This window comes from Panthera pardus, unplaced genomic scaffold (genome assembly GCF_024362965.1).
Source record: "Panthera pardus isolate Hobbes unplaced genomic scaffold, ASM2436296v1 HiC_scaffold_8, whole genome shotgun sequence".
Lineage (NCBI taxonomy): Eukaryota > Metazoa > Chordata > Mammalia > Carnivora > Felidae > Panthera > Panthera pardus.
In genome coordinates, this window is record NW_026527013.1 from 93,839,761 (window position 1) to 93,857,613 (window position 17,853).

At 37.1% G+C, this 17,853-nt stretch overlaps 1 protein-coding gene across 1 annotated transcript in view; it reads left to right on the top strand.

Annotated features, from left to right (window-relative positions):
- Nucleotides 1-17,853, top strand: part of PTTG1IP2 (PTTG1IP family member 2) — a 45,931-nt gene that overhangs the window by 14,921 nt on the left and 13,157 nt on the right. Inside the window, exons 3-6 of the mRNA XM_053898334.1 lie at nucleotides 1,811-1,904; nucleotides 3,231-3,299; nucleotides 7,014-7,076; nucleotides 8,935-9,001. Of these exons, the coding sequence (XP_053754309.1) occupies nucleotides 1,811-1,904; nucleotides 3,231-3,299; nucleotides 7,014-7,076; nucleotides 8,935-8,948 (240 nt within the window). The 3' untranslated portion in view covers nucleotides 8,949-9,001. The remainder of the gene's footprint in view (nucleotides 1-1,810; nucleotides 1,905-3,230; nucleotides 3,300-7,013; nucleotides 7,077-8,934; nucleotides 9,002-17,853) is intronic.

The following is a 17,853-nucleotide window of genomic DNA, read 5'->3' on the forward strand; positions in this document are numbered from 1 at the left end:
TTGGTCACCAATCTGGCTGCCCTAGGCTTGACCGGTGGACGAGTTCCCTTTTCCATTGTTCTCTGAGCCTCCATCAGAGAGAGGCACAGGAAAGAGTGTCTCTTCTGGAGACTGTAATGCTTTAGGAGCTCACCTGATGTGGACTTAGTTCCTGGGGCCTGGGAATCAGCTTAGTACTGAGTAACCACAAGGTCCTGTCTGATAGGGTCAGGTTTTTCTGGAAATTTATCTCCCATAAAGACCTACTGTAAAATGGCATGGATTTGATTACTAGAGACTCTTAGAACTGTTAACCAAGGTTAGAAGTCTGTGGACTACAACCCTTGAATCTAGGCTTTAACTTTGCAGTTCTAGTCTTTAAGCAACAGTCCAAGAGGACAGAACCCATTCAACCTAAGTGGCTCCATTTGACCTTTGGTGTTGGTTAACATGAAAGAATAGCTGGCCTTTGATATATACCTCCTGTTCTCAGGTAGTGTCTGAGGGGTGGTTTGTTATGTTGGAGTGAGTCATTATGGCTGCTGTTCTCAGGATGTTCAACAAGAAGTGATTGGGAGGGGCCTGGCATCAGTCTTGCAGGATTGGTTACCAGCACAGAACCAGACTGATTAGGCTAGAATCCAAGCTCCCCCTGTTTACTAGGTGTATGACCTTATGTAAGTCGTTTGACTATTCTGTGCCTTACTGTCCTCATTTATAAAGTGGGCATAATTTTTCCTAACTTACAGGGTTATCATAAGGATGAAATGAGTTAATATATATAAAGAGCTTAGATTGGTGCCTGTCACATAGTAGGCCCTATTTACATGACAGCCATTTTTACCTCTCTGTCTTCATTTTTTTACTCTTCAAGAGTCTATCTAGTCTTATCTCCCACAATGGTTTCCACCTTTGTACCTTCCTTTTGCTTACTTCAACAAGGGACTTAGAATTCACTTTTCCTATTTTCCACGTGATTATCCGAACATAAGCAGATAATGAGCAGAAGGGATAATGAGCAGAAGGGAGACGGTCATGACGCATGGCTGGTTGATTCCTGATGCTTCTACTCGTCATAATATTAATTCCCCCACCAAGCCCACATGTAATCCCCAGAGTAAGTGCTATAGACACTTAGGGGAATGGGAGCAAGTATTGGAGGGAGGAGAGAGAGAGAGAGGGAAGAGAGGAACCAAACAAACCCTATCTACTGAAGTTGTTATTACTACTTTGTGAAATAATGTCTCAGGTTTAGTTCTCTAAATATAGAGCCTGAGAAAGGGATTCAGATACATGTAATTTCTTGAATGGCTCCTCTTTAGCAAAATTCTATGGAGTAAGGGACTCAGGGCAAGTAAGGAACAAGAGCCAAGAGAAGATGTGGTCTCTGCTAAAGTCTACACTTGGCCTGAATCATGGACAACCCTGGGGCAAAAAATCACATAACAGAGTTGTCTCTGCCTTGAGACAAGGACGCCCACTGATTGGAACCCCATGTATCTGTCAGTTATTGGCAGAGGCGGATATAACCTCACAGGCAACAAGGTCCCCATCCACCAAGTACAATTCAAGGAGAAGAGCATTTTGAGCCATTAGCATCCAAAATTCATTGCATCGCCGGTGTGAACGCATGGGCCTGGTAAAGGGGATATCATCAACAGCATCTATTTCCAATAATGATAATAATAATAATTAAAAGAATAATGATAGTGATGGTAATTATGATAGCTGTTATTTATGGAATACTAATGGAACTAGTACTAAAAACTTATTAGAATTGTAGTTATTACACTTGGATGTTGCTTTTATTTTGTTTTCTTTCCAAATACAGTGTTTTTGGTGCAGTGAAGAAAGGGCTTGCAAAAAAATGTGTTTTCCATATTTTGGGTGTCGATTCATTTCTGTGTATTTGTTAAACTATAGAAGTGAGTTATCCATGTTTGAATTTTTATGTACTTTTTTTTCAGTTAACTTGCAAATACTGTATTTAGCTACATTTAGAGGATTATAAATTATTACATTTGCCTTATTAAAAATATAGCAAATCTTTTTATTGGTGTTTCCCTGGATACAGGCTGATACTGGTTGTTTCCAGCCAGTGTTGGTTCAAGCTAGGTCAACATTCGTTCTGATTGGTGGGTACCTTACCATACCAATTATTAAAAACTTTAAATTTCAGCTCTAACATACTTTAATGTATGACAATCATTACCCAGTGAAGGGAAGTTTGTATTCTTATGTTGTTTTAGAAACTCCAGGAGTTTCTTATATGGTCTTGGGGTGAGGACATATTGGGTCCAGTACCATTACTATAACTTACATTTCTTCAACTAATATATTCTATACTGAGAATTGCCATTCAGAACAGTGACTCCCTAGGACTTAACAAATTTTAATCATCTTTATATCTGTAATGTTGTGTTCTGGGTTTGTTATATGGTACTTACCAAAGCAGGGAAATGCACTAGAACCTTTTAAGGACTTTTCAAAAAAGGCCAAATGAAAAGCTTTCCAGGTAAACCCTAACTATGTGAGAAAACCCAAAATAGAATTTGTTTGTTTCTTAACTGAAGTGAAAAAAACATGAATTTTGCCCTCAAGTCCCTATTTATTTTTCTTCAGGTACTATCAGGTATATTTAAATCATAACTGATTGTAGCAAAGAGCTTATAAACAAGTTATAGTTCATATATTTAGTATGAATGGGAAGTCTAGTTTCTATTTCATGTTCTGCCCTTGTAGTTGCATTTTACAAGTATACACTATGATCATGTGCAGGGGGGGGGGGGCGGGGAGAGGTGGAATTTATAAATGCTAGAAGTCTGCTTTCTCAGCAAACATTTGTTGTCTCTTTGATAAGAAACTCCTGAACTCAAACAACAAAACTTCCCCTGCTATCTACATGCATCTTTACCAAAACAGCAGCCTAAGGCATCTGCTATTTTCTGTTGAGATGCTGCCTGAAATGAGTTTAGAGAGAAAATACAGAAAAAAATGTCAGTGTCCTAATAGTTCACTAATTTGGATATGAAAGACTTTGAATGCTAGCTCCTTTAGCAGCTCAGATAATTTTCTAATGTTGGTGATTGTGGTGTTAAAGTAGTTTTATGGGAGTATGTGATGTATATCATTTTCAATAACTTGTTAATTTGTATCTAAGAATCAAACTGTATGATACTAGAAAAGATAAAAATATAAGAAATTATTGCTCTTCTGTTAACTTAAAATATATTTCTTTTCATACATTTCAGTTGACATGTTTGGATTCCTGATGCTTCTACTCGTCATAATATTAATTACAGGGCTCATTTGGTATTATTGCACCTATCACTATTACCTGCAGGAGTATGTTCATTTTATTTTTAGTAAGAATGCACTTGGGGATAATATCACTGAAGAGAATGCTAAGCTAGTTATTAGGAAATGTTTAACCTTTTTTATGTAATAAAAAATAACATATATATGATAAGAAAAAAACACTCAGAAGGTAACAGAAAATTATGAAATGAAAAGGAAAGTTCAACTTTCCCACCCCTTGTCTGCCTCTGACACCTCCACACAGAAGCAATCCTTCTAGTATGATTCTAATGTAGTTCTTTTGATTACTTCCTGTATTTGAACAATGTGGTTATGCCTCCTTTTCTTTTTTTTAAAATTTTTTTTTCAATGTTTTTTATTTATTTTTGGGACAGAGAGAGACAGAGCATGAACGGGGGAGGGGCAGAGAGAGAGGGAGACACAGAATCGGAAACAGGCTCCAGGCTCCGAGCCATCAGCCCAGAGCCCGACGCGGGGCTCGAACTCACGGACCGCGAGATCGTGACCTGGCTGAAGTCGGAGGCTTAACCGACTGCGCCACCCAGGCGCCCCATGCCTCCTTTTCTTAACTTCAGATGTTAATGTATTGACTCCCCAGCATGAAAGCTGAAAATTTATCTTGCACTATCCTATTTTTCTGATGTTATTTTGTTCTTAGAGGGTATTATTATTTTGTTATTTTTGAATTTTAACTACGGTTTTTCATTATTAGCTCTTAAGATTGCTAGCATTTCTTCTGTTGGTTATCATTTCAACTTGATTGACTTCATTACTTTGAGTTCTAGTTAGTGCTCTGTTTCTATATCCATCAATTCTTCCCCTGTTATTTAAATAAGAAAATGTGGAACCCTGTACTTCTATGTATCTTCTCCTCCATCTCCTAAACTCTATAAGCTTTCTCACTCATTTGACCTTATCAAGTTATAATATTTACTTCTGTAATTTATCTTTATATTTTGAAATGTATATTCTATAGTTTGAATATAAAAATTTAAGAATAATACAAATAATAAAACGTATCAGGATTGTATGAATATTGTTTAGTAAAGACCAAAGTGGAAATAGGAAATGTGATTCTATGTCACTAACCTGTATTACTTGAAAGAGAATTATCTAGTGTCTAGATCAAATAGATTATCTTCCTTACTCTCCATTTCTAAAAAATCATGCTATATTTCATCTTGTTTCATGTTTACAATGTGACTTTCTTATATAGCTTCTGCATTTTCTAGGATTTTTAATTACCTTCATTATTTCCTGTCAAGGACAGACATGCATATTTATTCCCATCATTGTGATCATTCATCTTAGTATTTGGAAAATTATTCTCCTTTTTTATCTTAAAATTTTTTTTTTAATCTTTATTTATTTTTGAGAGACACAGAGAGCAAGTGTGAGCAGAGGGAGGAACAGAGGGAGAGGGAGACACAGAATCCAAAGCAGGCTTCAGGCTCTGAGCTGTCAGCACAGAGACTGACGCAGAGCTCGAACTCATGAACCACAATTTCATGACCTAAGCTGAAGTCAGATGCTCTACTGACTGAGCTACTCAGGTGCCCCTCCTTTTTACTTTATAGACACTCTTCTAAAAGTCTTGTGAGTTCTTGTTCTAATTATAAACATTAGTTTCTTTTTACTGCTCTACTGAGTTAAAAGAATTTTTTAGATCCTGTATCTTCCTCTTTTTAAGATTCTTTTTTTCCCTTTTACTGGAGTATATCCTCAAGCAACTTTTTCAAAAGGAGGTATAGAAAGGTATACAGAAGGTATAGAAAGTGTTTCCATAGTCCATACATGCCAAAAATTTTTTCTCCATTCTCCATTAGCCTGGCATGCTATTATTTTCTTTCCTTGTAGTGTACACCTTTTCCAAGAAGGACCCATAGACAAGATAGAAAGGCCCATAAACAAGGTAGGTGCAGAGTAATAGGTTCATCTGTAAGGAAAACATGCTCATAAAAAGATAAGGGTTAGCCAAATGTTTTGTTTGCTTACCTGAGGCCTCTACTTTGTCTAGGGCTTCATATGTTTTGACTTTGAGGCTTTATGTCTTTTCCTTATTAAGAAACAGGAATAAAAGATAAGATGGAAGATGGGGCGCATGGGTGGCTCAGTGGTTAAGCATCCAACTCTTGGTTTCCACTGAGGTCATAATCTCATGGTTCATGAGTTTGAGCCCCACGTTGGGCTCTGCACTGGCAGTGTGGAGCCTGCTTGAGATTCTCTCTCTCCGTCTTGTGTGTCTCTGTGCCCCCACCCCCCACCCCAGTGCTTTATCCCTCTCTCTCCTCTCTCTCTCAAAAAATTAAATAAACTTAACAAAAGATGGAAGATGATTTCTTATTTTTTTACCCCTGGGACAAAAACATATCCAGAAGGAATAACCAATAGGGTATATTACATGTGTGCTTAAGAGTCTGTGGCAAATGTATTATTCTTTTCCTTTTTATATTTTCTCCCCAGGATCCTGGGGTCTTAAAAGTGTTATCACTTTTTTTGTATAGCGCTGAGTAAAGTGGCAAATTATTCCCACCAGAGAGTAGGGATAGGGACCTGAGCCAATATATATCACTGAGGCTTCTTTTGTATACAGTTTAAAAAGAAAACTTAGAAGCCTCTCTGCAAATATGGTTCAACAATTATAGTCAGTTCTGGTTAGCTCTGCTATTCACTCACCATCGCTTCTTTTCCAGTTTCTTTTAGAGATCTCCTAGACCTTGTTAATTCAATGAACACTGTATTCTGTTAGAGGAATTTGTCTTATTAAGGACTTATTGCACTTCATAATCCAAAGATCCTGGTTGGATTCCAGAAACATCCATCTTTCATTTAAAAAATACCTTTGAATGACTAATGGAGCATTAAAATACTGATTACTCTATTTGATCTAATATTCTTGTTATTCAGCAGATATGATTTAAAAGTTAAAGCACTTTTAAAAGTTCCAAATGTTGGAGAATATAAACGTTTAACTACTAATGTACTCAGTGCCTCCTTGACTCTCATTTGTTTCAGCAAATATTTATTGAGTATCTATTATGCTCTAGGCAGTGTTGTTGTCACTTACTAGGAAAGATTAAACCCTCACTTTCGTGGAGTTTATATCCTACTAAGGGGACACAGACAAGTAAGCAAGCAATTGTTAATTCTGCTGCTAACTTATTGATATTTTCACCGATATTTCACGTATTTTAATTGTGTTGTTCTTAATCAAACACTAAAATTCTCCTGGTGGATAAATAAAGAGAGCATTTAAGTTAATAAAGCAATGGTAATAAAAAATTGTGTTGAGTGCAGGCTAATGAAATGAAATACAGTCGACCCTTAAACAACACTTTTGAACTATGTGAGTCCACTTATGTGAAGATTTTTTTTCAATCAGTACAGTGTAGTACTATAAGTGTATCTTCTCTTCCTTATGATTTTCTCAATTACATTTTTTTAGCTGACTTTATTGTTAGAATCCAGTGTATAATACATATAACATAAAAAATTTGTGTTAATCCGCTGTTTATGTTATCGGTATGGCTTCTTATCAATAGTCATCTATTAGTAGTTAAGTTTTGGGGGAGTCAAAACTTATACATGAATTTTCAATCATGCATTTAGCACCCCAAACCTGCACGTTGTTCAAAGGTCCACTGTAATTTCAATTATAACCTTAACTATTCTGAGCATAAACCTAATTAATTCTAAGTTAATCGTTTTGAACAGAGCTCCGGTCTGCATTGCTGGAAGATCACACACAGTTTATATTCACCGTGGGACTATAGCTGCTGGCAAGTGTTTTCATTTATCTGATGGGATGTCCCAGACTCTCAGTAACCCAAAGTTAGGAGTCTTGCCCTTACTTATTCCAGGCATCAAAATTAAAGTATGAGTGCGAAACATGGCAGCAGATTTCTTTGTTCTAATTTCTAAGACACATTTTTATAACCTCAACAGTTCATCTAAGATGGCTAAAACCACAATGTTGCTAGAGAGAGGTAAAAATTTCCAACCCATATTGGGTATTTATAGCTTTCTCAATTACCCCGTCTCCCACTCCACAAAAGCAGCTCAACAGCAGATGACTTTTGTCTTGAGGAATCCTTAGAAGCACTCCCCACATTAATTTACTTCATCTCACCTAGTTGACTGACCCTCTATCCACTCTTCTCAGCTTGATTCTTTAAACTTTCCCTTACTTAACAGAACTCCAGTCTTGACTGCCATCAACTCATCATGCACAGCTCCTTGGCAGGTCCTCCTACTCTCCTGCTACCCAGGCCTGGGTCCTAGAACCCCAACTGAAATCAGAACTGTACACTTCGCACCCCTTTTCACCTGGGTAGTAGGACTATAAAAATTTTTAGATCAGAATATGACTGAAGAAACAGTCCTACAAAGTGCTTTATAATTACCATTACAAATAACTTGGGTGAGAGGCATCCAGGTTAGTGTGCTGTTTTGGCCCTCCAGGACTTAATACTAAATCTGAACCAGAAGGAAGGTAAATCTTGTAAGGATAAGGAGGAAATGTCAAGCACATTCATACTCCATTGCCAATTTCTGGAGCTTCTTATGTTGAAATTGTGTTGGTGGTAACAGGATTGTAAGCTGTTCCAAAAAGCCATTTGAGTTGGGGAGCTGAAGTGCAGGGTGATTGCTGCTTCCTGGGATTGAAATCAGACCAGAGGACTGCAGAGAATAGTTCTGTGTTTCATTTTTTTTCTCCCTCCATTTAGAACTTCGCAGCAAACTGGGCTAGGAGAAATGCTCTGAAAAGAGCACAAGGTTGGGAATTTATTTGTTTTGGTAGAAACAGTTATCTATTCACAGACTGAGAACAATTAGTTACACTAGATTCATTGTAGGAAATACAATGTAATCAAATTCACAAGACAGGATTATTTTTCACCCAAGTGAATAATCTGCAAACCCAGGGGGAATGCCTGCATTAAAGGGATTGAGTAAAGGAGACAGGATTCATCAAAAGGAATTGAAGATGGAAAAATGGGAGACAGTGGTGTTATAGAGATCAAAAAAGGAGGGTCTGAATATGGAGGGAGAGAAATTCATGGTTGTCTTTTGGATTTACAAATTGGGAGGTTACTGGTAACCAATCTATTTGCATGTGGTAGTCTTAGGAGCATTTATTTGAGACATAGAATAAACAGACTTCTGATTTGTGGAGTAGGAAAGTAAGGAATCTGTAAAAAAAAAAAAAAAAATTATACACTCTCTGTTATTTGACCATGATGCTCCTCAACGACAGTTATTTTCCAGGAGTGGTGGTAATATCACCCCTCTTGGTCCTTGTTTCTATACTTCTCTAGAAAGTGAATTCAGAAAATGATTTGCTGAGGTTATGGATTCATTAAATATCCATAGGTTATCTGTCACTGGAGACAACTAGTCTTGTGGTCATCACCTAATATTTGACCTTTTCCTCTGTTAAATTCATACTGAAGTTGGTAAATGCCTTAAGACTCTGTGAGCCCTACATGTTAAAATCACAGTAATATTAAGATCTTATAGTAGGAATCATATTATTATTTATAAATATTTTGTGTTTAGCATTTTATAAATTAGGTAAGTCATCCCTGACTTTTTAGAAAGACTTTGAAAAGATAAATTGATTTTCTTTTTTCATAGAATATGATGAATAGATAACTGAAAAAGACAGATCTTCCAGAGAGAGAAAGAGGGAGTTTCTTCAATGGTAAGGTTCCAAATTATATTGTATGCATTGTCTGCATGGCCTTTCCTTCCTCCTATTAAGCAACTTCTAAGAAATGTAATCAGAGTTATTAAGAAAGTAGGTGGAAACCAAATCTGTAAAATGTAAATGATTTCCAGTGCCTGAAAACATGTAATATAAGGCAGCAGATAAAGGAGATATGATAGCTCCTCATTCAGGCCGACTTAGTTGAAATCTGGGTTTTGTTTACTAAGTATGTCATATTGGACAACTAACTTAATCTGTGCCTTACTCATTTGTTAATATTATTTAATCATAGTGACAAATCATTGGGTAGCTCTGAGGACAAAATGAGATTTTACACATAAAATTTTTAGAATTTTCAACGCTGTTACTACCAATGTTACTAGCATAGTCACAGAATCATAGCCCTTACATCTCAGCATACAAAGGTCATTATGCCCAAATCCTCCTCCAGTGCTAGGACCCTCTTATCAACATCTCTATCTTGCTGGATGATGAACAGCTAGGGACTGTCACTTAGATGAAAGGAGTTACTAATTTGGCTTTGTGTGTGTGTGTACTGCTTGCAAAGTAATTCATGAATTTACAAACGATTTCCTCTTGATTTTCTTTCAGTTTGGTTTTCCCTTCCTCTCACTTCCCCTCCCCAGTTTTTCTTCCTTCTTTCTTTCTTTCTCTTTTCCTTCCTTCCTTCCTTCCTTCCTTCCTTCCTTCCTTCCTTCCTTCCTTCCAGAAGCAGACTCACCAAAGAGGAACTTGATGATATTAAGATTGTTTAAAAATATTTTGTGTCTTCTTATGCTGCCCTGTTGTCCAACTTTTGTACCAGAGCATTTCGTTTTGAATCAAAATGCCAGTGCAGGGGCAAAATTATTGCAGAAGAGCTTTCATTATACAGTTGTTGCTTTAATGATTACATATAAAGACTTTTAAATGCATAATGTAAAAGACACAATTTTTAATGCTTTTTGGTTAGATATTCTGTTAAAAATAAAACAGTGAAACATTTAAACAATTAGGCCTGATATTCCAGTCCAAAACTGCCTTCTATATGGCAGCATTAGACATTATGTTAGACATTAAAACAGACTAGCACAAATTATAGGACTACTTACAGATTCTTTTTCATATCTTGTTAGCAAATTTAAAGAAAAGATGGTGAGCTCTACTGAGGGAAAAGGAATTGACCAGCCTTGGTAGGACACAGAACTATGAGGAGAGAGACATAAAGAGCAAGAAAGACTGGGACTGGGTGAGCTTTCATCTGGGTGATGAGAAGTGGGTGAGAAAGCCTTTGAAGAAAGCAGCTGTCTTAAATGGGTTCCCTGCTAAATAGGCTTTGAGGCAAAGATTGGCCTGCAGAGATTTATTGGGGGAATGCTTGTAGGAACAACACTTGTAAGATAGAGAGAAGCCGACTTGGGCAAAAGGAATAGTTGAGCTCTGGAACCTGGATGGCCTCCCTAGTTGAGGCAAAGGAGCCCAAACCCCTATATCAACCATCATTAGATGTGGGATGCTCTCCAAAAACAGGCTTTTTAAAAAAGTTTATTTATTAATTTTGAGAGAGAGAGAGATAACGAACGTGCCTGGCAGCTGGAAGAATGAGTGCCTTGATCCCGAAAGGGAAGTCAGGCAGTGCACCCTAGCATCTACCACAGCAGCTGTCATTGATTTGGGAGAGTACTAAGAATAGTGATGCTGGGAAGATAGAATTGTGAAATGTTCAGCTGCTCCTTAAAATCCTCCTTCATCACTTTAGTACTTTCTTTATAATTTAAGTAAATACTTAAATTTCTTTAAATTCTATCTTTCCATTGTTATTGAATTGATGGTGATGGTGATGATGATGATGATGATGATGATGATGATTTGACCCAGTGCACAGACTGAGCCAATGTGACCAACTGTATTTTCAGGTTAAATAAATTTTGGAATGAAATTATGTTGTGACAGTGAAATGGAAAGATATATAAATTGATAATAGTAGGTTTATTAGAAAAAGAAGGTAATTGAAAAACGGGATATCTTGGGGAAGTAGAAATAAGGATATCTAAAGGGACAGAGAGTGATGGACTAGACTGTGGCCAGAGAGTAAAATTTTCTTCTAGAACACTAAGAGAAGGAACAGTTCAGATCACAGAATGGCGAACATTTTCTATAAAGGGCCAGATAGTAAATGCTTTAGGCTTTCGAGGCCTTATCGTCTACTCAGCTTTGTGGTCATTGTGAAAATTCAGCCATAGACAATACATAAGTGAATGTATATAACTGTGTTTCAGTAATATCTTATTTACAAAAACATGCAGAGGGCCAGATTTGGTCTGAGCCATAGTTTGTGCAACTCTGATTTAGATGGCAAAAAAGACCACTGAAGGGCTAACCATTGTTTGCCTAACTTGTTACACTGCTTTGTGATAATTTTTTTAAAGATACCAAATAGGCAAAAGAAGATACAAAGAGAAAGCTAGAATAAAGTAGCCATATGTAACATTAATCCTATCACTTTTGTCACATGGTTGATCATGTATGCACAGCCTTTCACTTCATGATTTACTAGGTTTTTCATGCTTCACATTTATATGCTTACTTCAGAAATAATCAGTTTTTTTAAATAGAAGCAATGATTAATCCAACCAACATGTGCCACCCTGATAAATCCAAATGGGTTTTGACAAACACATCATAAGAAGTAGCTAATCTCATGGTAAGAAATGTGGCAGCAACCCAAAGGAAGGGATTCAACTTCTGGAATATTCATGTGACAGGGAATGGGGTCTTTCCACTTAATTTGTGTGACTTTTGACAAATCTTTTACCCTCTTATACTTTATTTTGCAGCTATCCAGTAAAAACACATTTGATAGTTTTCCAGAGTTTTGATATCTACATGTTCAATCCCTTTTTGGAATAAGGCAGTGTTTTTTCACATCTAAGTTGCTGCCTGGCCAAATCCGCAAACAAGGACGTTAGTAAGAAAAGCCTTTGTTGGACTGTAGGTGAGAGGAGAGGATCCTAACAATTGTTATGATTGTACGGCCAGTAGGGATTTGCTTCAGAATTTCATTCACTCTTGTAATTTGGGTGCCCAAGTAATTACAAAGGGAGAATCAAGAGAAGTCTTTATGTCTCTTAGCTGTCTTTTTATTAAGCATACCAGGGCCTAGTGAGCAAATTGTGACCGATAATCAAGGAGAAAGATGTAACCTGTGTTTCCTTTTGGTGGGGGAGAGCGACAGTTAAAAGGCTGAGGGTGAGTGGCAGAATGACAATAGCTTTGTTAACCTGACTCTGTAGATCAGATGATCATTGCCTGAAATGCCAGCGTCTGGTTGGCTGTAAGAAAATGCCTTTTTCTCCTTTCACTCACCAGTTTTTCTCCCTCCATTTAAATGGTAATTACACATTTATAATGCATTGCAAGTGTGTCTAGTTTTACTCAGAATCCTCCAGGAGCTCTAGAAACTAGTACTTTTATAATGGAGGGATATTCTTTTGGAGTTATTTCTTTGCTAAGGAAGACTTTGTTTTTATTAATTTTCAACGTTCACTTGCACTTTTTTCTCCTCAAAACTGATAGGACTTTCCCAAATAGTGAGCACTGGCAAAATTGAATAATGATATTCAAGTCATGTAACCTTAAATATCTATATTTTAAGTATCTTTTAATTATGTTAGTAGTTACTGCATACACGTTAATTTGGTATTATTATTTTCTCAAAAATAAGTCAGGCAATTTCTAGTAAAATCTCCATCCCTTAATTTGTTTTTTCAAAATTATATTTCTGTATTCCTTTAAAATCTAATGGCTAATTCTTTTTTTTTAAGTTTATTTATTTATTTTGAAAGAGAGACAGCATGAGTGGGGGAGGGGCAGAGGGACAGGGACAGAGAGAATCCCAACCAAGCTCTGCACTGTCAGCACAGAGTCTGATGCGGGGCTTGAACCCATGAAACTGTGAGATCATGACCTGAGCTGAAACTGAAAGTTGGACACTTAACCTACTGAGCCACCCAGGCGCCCGTCTAATGGCTAATTCTAATCCTGTACTTTTCCTTTGCTCTCTCTTCTCTCTGTGCATTTAGTTCAGATTCATTTTGGTATTTATATCAGTAGCTACTTGTTTCTTTAGATGTAGTATTTTATCTTGACCTTCGAAGTAGCTGGAAAGCAACAAAAGTACCAGGCAAAACATAATGATCTGGTGAAACTAATAATGACACATACTAAATATAGATCCTTCAATATATTCCTGACCTCGTGTTATTTATATAAACAGTCATTTTATATCAATAACTTTTATCTTATATCGCGATCATTTCAATGTAAAACTCCATCAAATCCTTGGAGGTACAGCATTTTTTTTGCCAAGTTATTTATAATAAGTAGGATTATGTAGTCAATATATAAAGACAAAAATTGACAAAATATAAGTCAGGAATATTTTTTGTCTATAAGTGTATACAGTGATGGTTCTATCAAAAGGATGTCTCAATGAAGTAGAACCATATAAATTAAACCTTGTGACAAGTAAAATATGATAGTAATAACAATAATAATAAAGGCAATAGTATTTTTTTCTCAAGGGACTTCTCCTAAAATATGACAAGTGCCTTTTTTTTTTGAGGGGGTGGACAGGGGAGTCATGGAACCATTTTTAAAAGTTGCATCTGGGGGTACCTGGGTGGCTCAGTTGGTCAAGCATCCGACTTTGGCTCAGGTCATGATCTCACAGTTCATGGGTTCCAGTCTTATGTCAGGTTCTGTGCTGACAGCTCAGAGCCTGGAGCCTGATTGGGATTCTATGTCTCCCTCTCTCTCTCTCTCTGCCCCTCCCCTGCTTGTGTTCTGTCTCTCTCTCTCCCAAAAATAAATAAACATTAAAAATAAATTAAAAAAAATAGTTGTATCTGGAATTCGTTAACTGTGAGATCTAAGGTAAATAGCTTAACATCTCTGAGCTTTGATTTCCTTATGCATATAGGAATAATAATAACCATGTATGAAGGTACATAATAACCATAATATAGGAAAAGCTCCTGAAATATAATATATAATCAATAAATGGTAGCTCCCAATCAAGAGAAGGAGCCAAACAAAATACCACCATGAAGTAGAAAGAGTACAGTCCCTAAACCAGCAAGTTCCTGGGTTCTACTCTCTGCCCATCACTTGTTAGCTATTTAATACTTAGCAAATTATTTAAATACTAAGTCTTCCTATATAAAAGGGAAATGATAACACTTTAAAAATTGTATGAGAAGTAACTTAAATACTGTATGTAAAGCACTTTTTTATAGTACCTGGCACATAGTAGGTACTCAATAAATGGTTCTATTATTGCATGTAATGGACCTATTATGTTGGTATAGTTCCGTAGGCCCTTGGAAATATATAAAGGAACCTTACAGGTAACTTAAGACACTTTAAAAATTTTTAAGGAATATAAGACCTTGAGATGAGTATAAATTTCCATAGTATAGAATATATTAGGCTCCATCCAATAGGTGCCTGAGAGTTGAATTAAAGTCTAGAGAACCTGTGTTTGCAGGATCAAGTAGTACTAAATGGTGGCCATTGTGGCAGCTCAGCTGAGTTTGGGGATGGACAGTATATCTACAGGCAGAGATCGGAGTTGTTAGGGGAGAGAATTTTTGGAGGAGAAAGCAGAATGAGCAATGAAACCCATGAAGGTGAAAAAGCACAGATTATATGTGAGTAAAATAGTAAATCCTGCAATTTATTTAAAGTATAAGGAACAGGGAAGGTGTAGGATTTATAGCTGACCCTTATTGGGCACTTACCATGTACCTGGCATTGTTCTAAGAGATTTACATGTGTTAATTCATTGAATCTTCACAGCAAGCCCATAAGATATCTTAGTATTAGCACCACCTTATCTATAAAGGATAATGAAATGGAACCCTATGCTGCCTTTATGGGAAATAGAGAATGATACCACTTCCTCTGAAACTGTAGTGATCTTGGGCTGAGACACAGCTTGGTGAGCAGTGTATTCTATTCCTGTTCACCCTTCATCCCTCAGCCAGATGCCTCCCCTGGGACTCTTCAGCCTGCACTGGTATGTGCAGTAGTCCTGCATAATATCACAAAGCTGGGCAATCTGGCTCCAGAGTCTGAACTTTAAATCACAACACTTCGTTGAGAAAGGCACCTCATCTTTATTTGTGGAGAACCCTGGAATCCACACGTAGGAATTTGCGCTTTATTTTAAAGGTAGTAGGAGACATTGACTTTACTTTGAAAGAATGTAGAAGCACTTTGTAGTGGAGGTGGGGAATAATAATCAAATTTGTAAGGAAACATACCTTGATGGTATTAGTGGAGGAACGGGGAGATGGGATGGATGGATGGCTTAGAGAGAAGAGATTCAGGCAAGACGACCAGATACCAGAAAAGTGCCAGGCATAAAAGTGGGCACAGATGAAAGCTTAAACAAGGATGGTGGAAATTTGGAGGAGGGGACAGATTTGAATGGCATTTCAGATTAGAATTCACAAGTCCTAGTCATTATTTAGGAGTAGAGAGTGAGAAAGAGGACTTGAAGGAGACTCCAAGGTTTCCAGCTTGGATGATTGGAAGATAATGATGCTATTAATATAAAGAGGGGAAACAGGAGGAAGGACAAGCAAGTTTTGGTGAGAAGGATGAAGTTTTCATGTGGAATTTGTGGTAGTCGCAAGACATGCATGTAGGAACTCCAATCAAGAGTTGGGAGCATGGGGTGAGGGGGGGTGGGTGGAGCATGCCTGGCTGGCTCAGTCAGAGGACCATGAGACTCTTGATCTCAGGGTCGTGAGTTTAAGCTCCACATTGGGTGTAGAGATTACTTAAGTAAATAAAACTAAAAAAAAAAAAAAAGAGTTTGGAGCATGGGTCTGAGTGTGGGAAATTTGAGCTAGAGAACTAAATGAGGATGAAGCCATGGGTGTGGGTGAGAGTCACTGTGGAGTGTGAGAAAAGAAGGGAAAGGATGGATCCTCCAGGATGGCCTTGATCTAGGGTGTGGAAGGAAGATGGAGGAGCAACCCACAGAGTGAGTGAGCCAGGATACAGTAATGCTGAGGTGTAGGATCAGGGCCCTCAGGAGTGTGCCATATGCATGGCACAGGCAAAAGTTGCCCATACACATAGTCTGTTTTGTAAACTGCAGTGATGCGTTTATACTATTAAGATGTTTCGGGATACTAAGGAGCACTTTGCTAAATATTAGGCACTATGGTAGCTGAAAATAGATTATAGCTTTCTAAAATGCCTTAAATTGCAGGACACATTTTCTATCCTTTGAGAACGGTCATGCACAATAAATGGTTTATCTTACAGGATAGAGGTTGTCTGGAGCATCATGTGGAGGCGGAATCTGAGCAATGCCCAGACCCAGTGGGAAAGAACACTGGGATCTAGTAGCAATATCTACACTTTGGAAGGGATAGGGAATACTGTGTCTAAGTTGGTCTTCCCTTGATCAGATGCTTTCTAAGGTATCGTGAAAACTCTAGATTTCCATGGTTATCAGAACCCTGTTTATCGTAACTTAAAAAAAAAAAAAAAAAAGGCAAATGACTCCACCTGGTTTTGTAGCACAGTTTTCCAGTGTCAAGACTTGTAAAATGAAGTTGGATGTTGGGCTCACTAGAGTGAACGAATGAAATGCAAAAACATTTTTGTGCATTCAACAGGATATATAAGGGAGAATGATCACACATCTTCAACTCAGCCCTTTCCTCCCTAATACAAGTGTTAAGTATGGGTGTGTGCCTGTGTGTGTCTGTGTGTATTTGGTTGTTTGGGACTTTAGATAAATGTTCTAATGGGAATATGGTGGGAATATGTAAAGGGAATTGAAAGTAATTGCTTTTTACTGTAAGAGGAAAAAAGTTATTTAAATTTCTCCAGTCAAGAACTTTGATTATAGAAGGCCACAGGCAGGGAACATAAAAAGCAAATGCTGAGTTGAATTATTCACTGAGGGGAATTTATGGTAACCACATTAATAAAGTTTTAGATGAGACTCTCCACTGCTCATGTGACTGATGCAGAGAAACATTTATAAGTACTCCTTATCAAAGAAATTTACTGTTTTTTTATGACTCATTAGGTTAATTTTATTTTTTAATAACCCAAATACAGAATAGATTAATTTATTTTATTTCTTTCTTAATTAGAACGTTTTTATTGAAGTATAGTTGACATACAATGTTGCAATGGTTTCAGGTGTACAATGTAGTGATTTGACAACTCTGTACATTGTGCTATGCTCAACGCAAGTGTAGCCTCCAACTATCATCATACATTGCTGTTACAGTACCACTGACTCTATTATGCTGTACCTTTTATTCCTGAAATGTGCTGTTCTCAGTCTTGAAAATGCTGTGTGTATTATCACTCTTGGAAAATACCATTATAATTTAAATACCTACTAGAATTAATTTTAAAATGATTTTGCTTTGCAGAATTCTAGTACTCTAGCTCTTTGTAGACTTTACACCAATCATTTCATCTCTGTGTCAGAATATAAACCCCTTGAACGCAAGGATGATGTTTTATCACTATACCATTGATATCACTTATGTGCCTTATGTGCAGTGCCTATCCTCTCTCTAGTCTTCTCTGACTTTTCCTCTTCTTTCAAGAGTCAGCTTTCATAACCCCTCTGATAAAAATGTAAGACATGGCACCTACCATCAAAAAACTTAAAATCCAGTTGCTGAAAAAATAGCCACCAGATATAGATACTGAACTGGGGAAGATTACCAAAAACTTAGAGAATAGGTCCAAAGTAATTATTATTTTAAAATCTTGATTATATTTTTATTTCTTTTTGACCA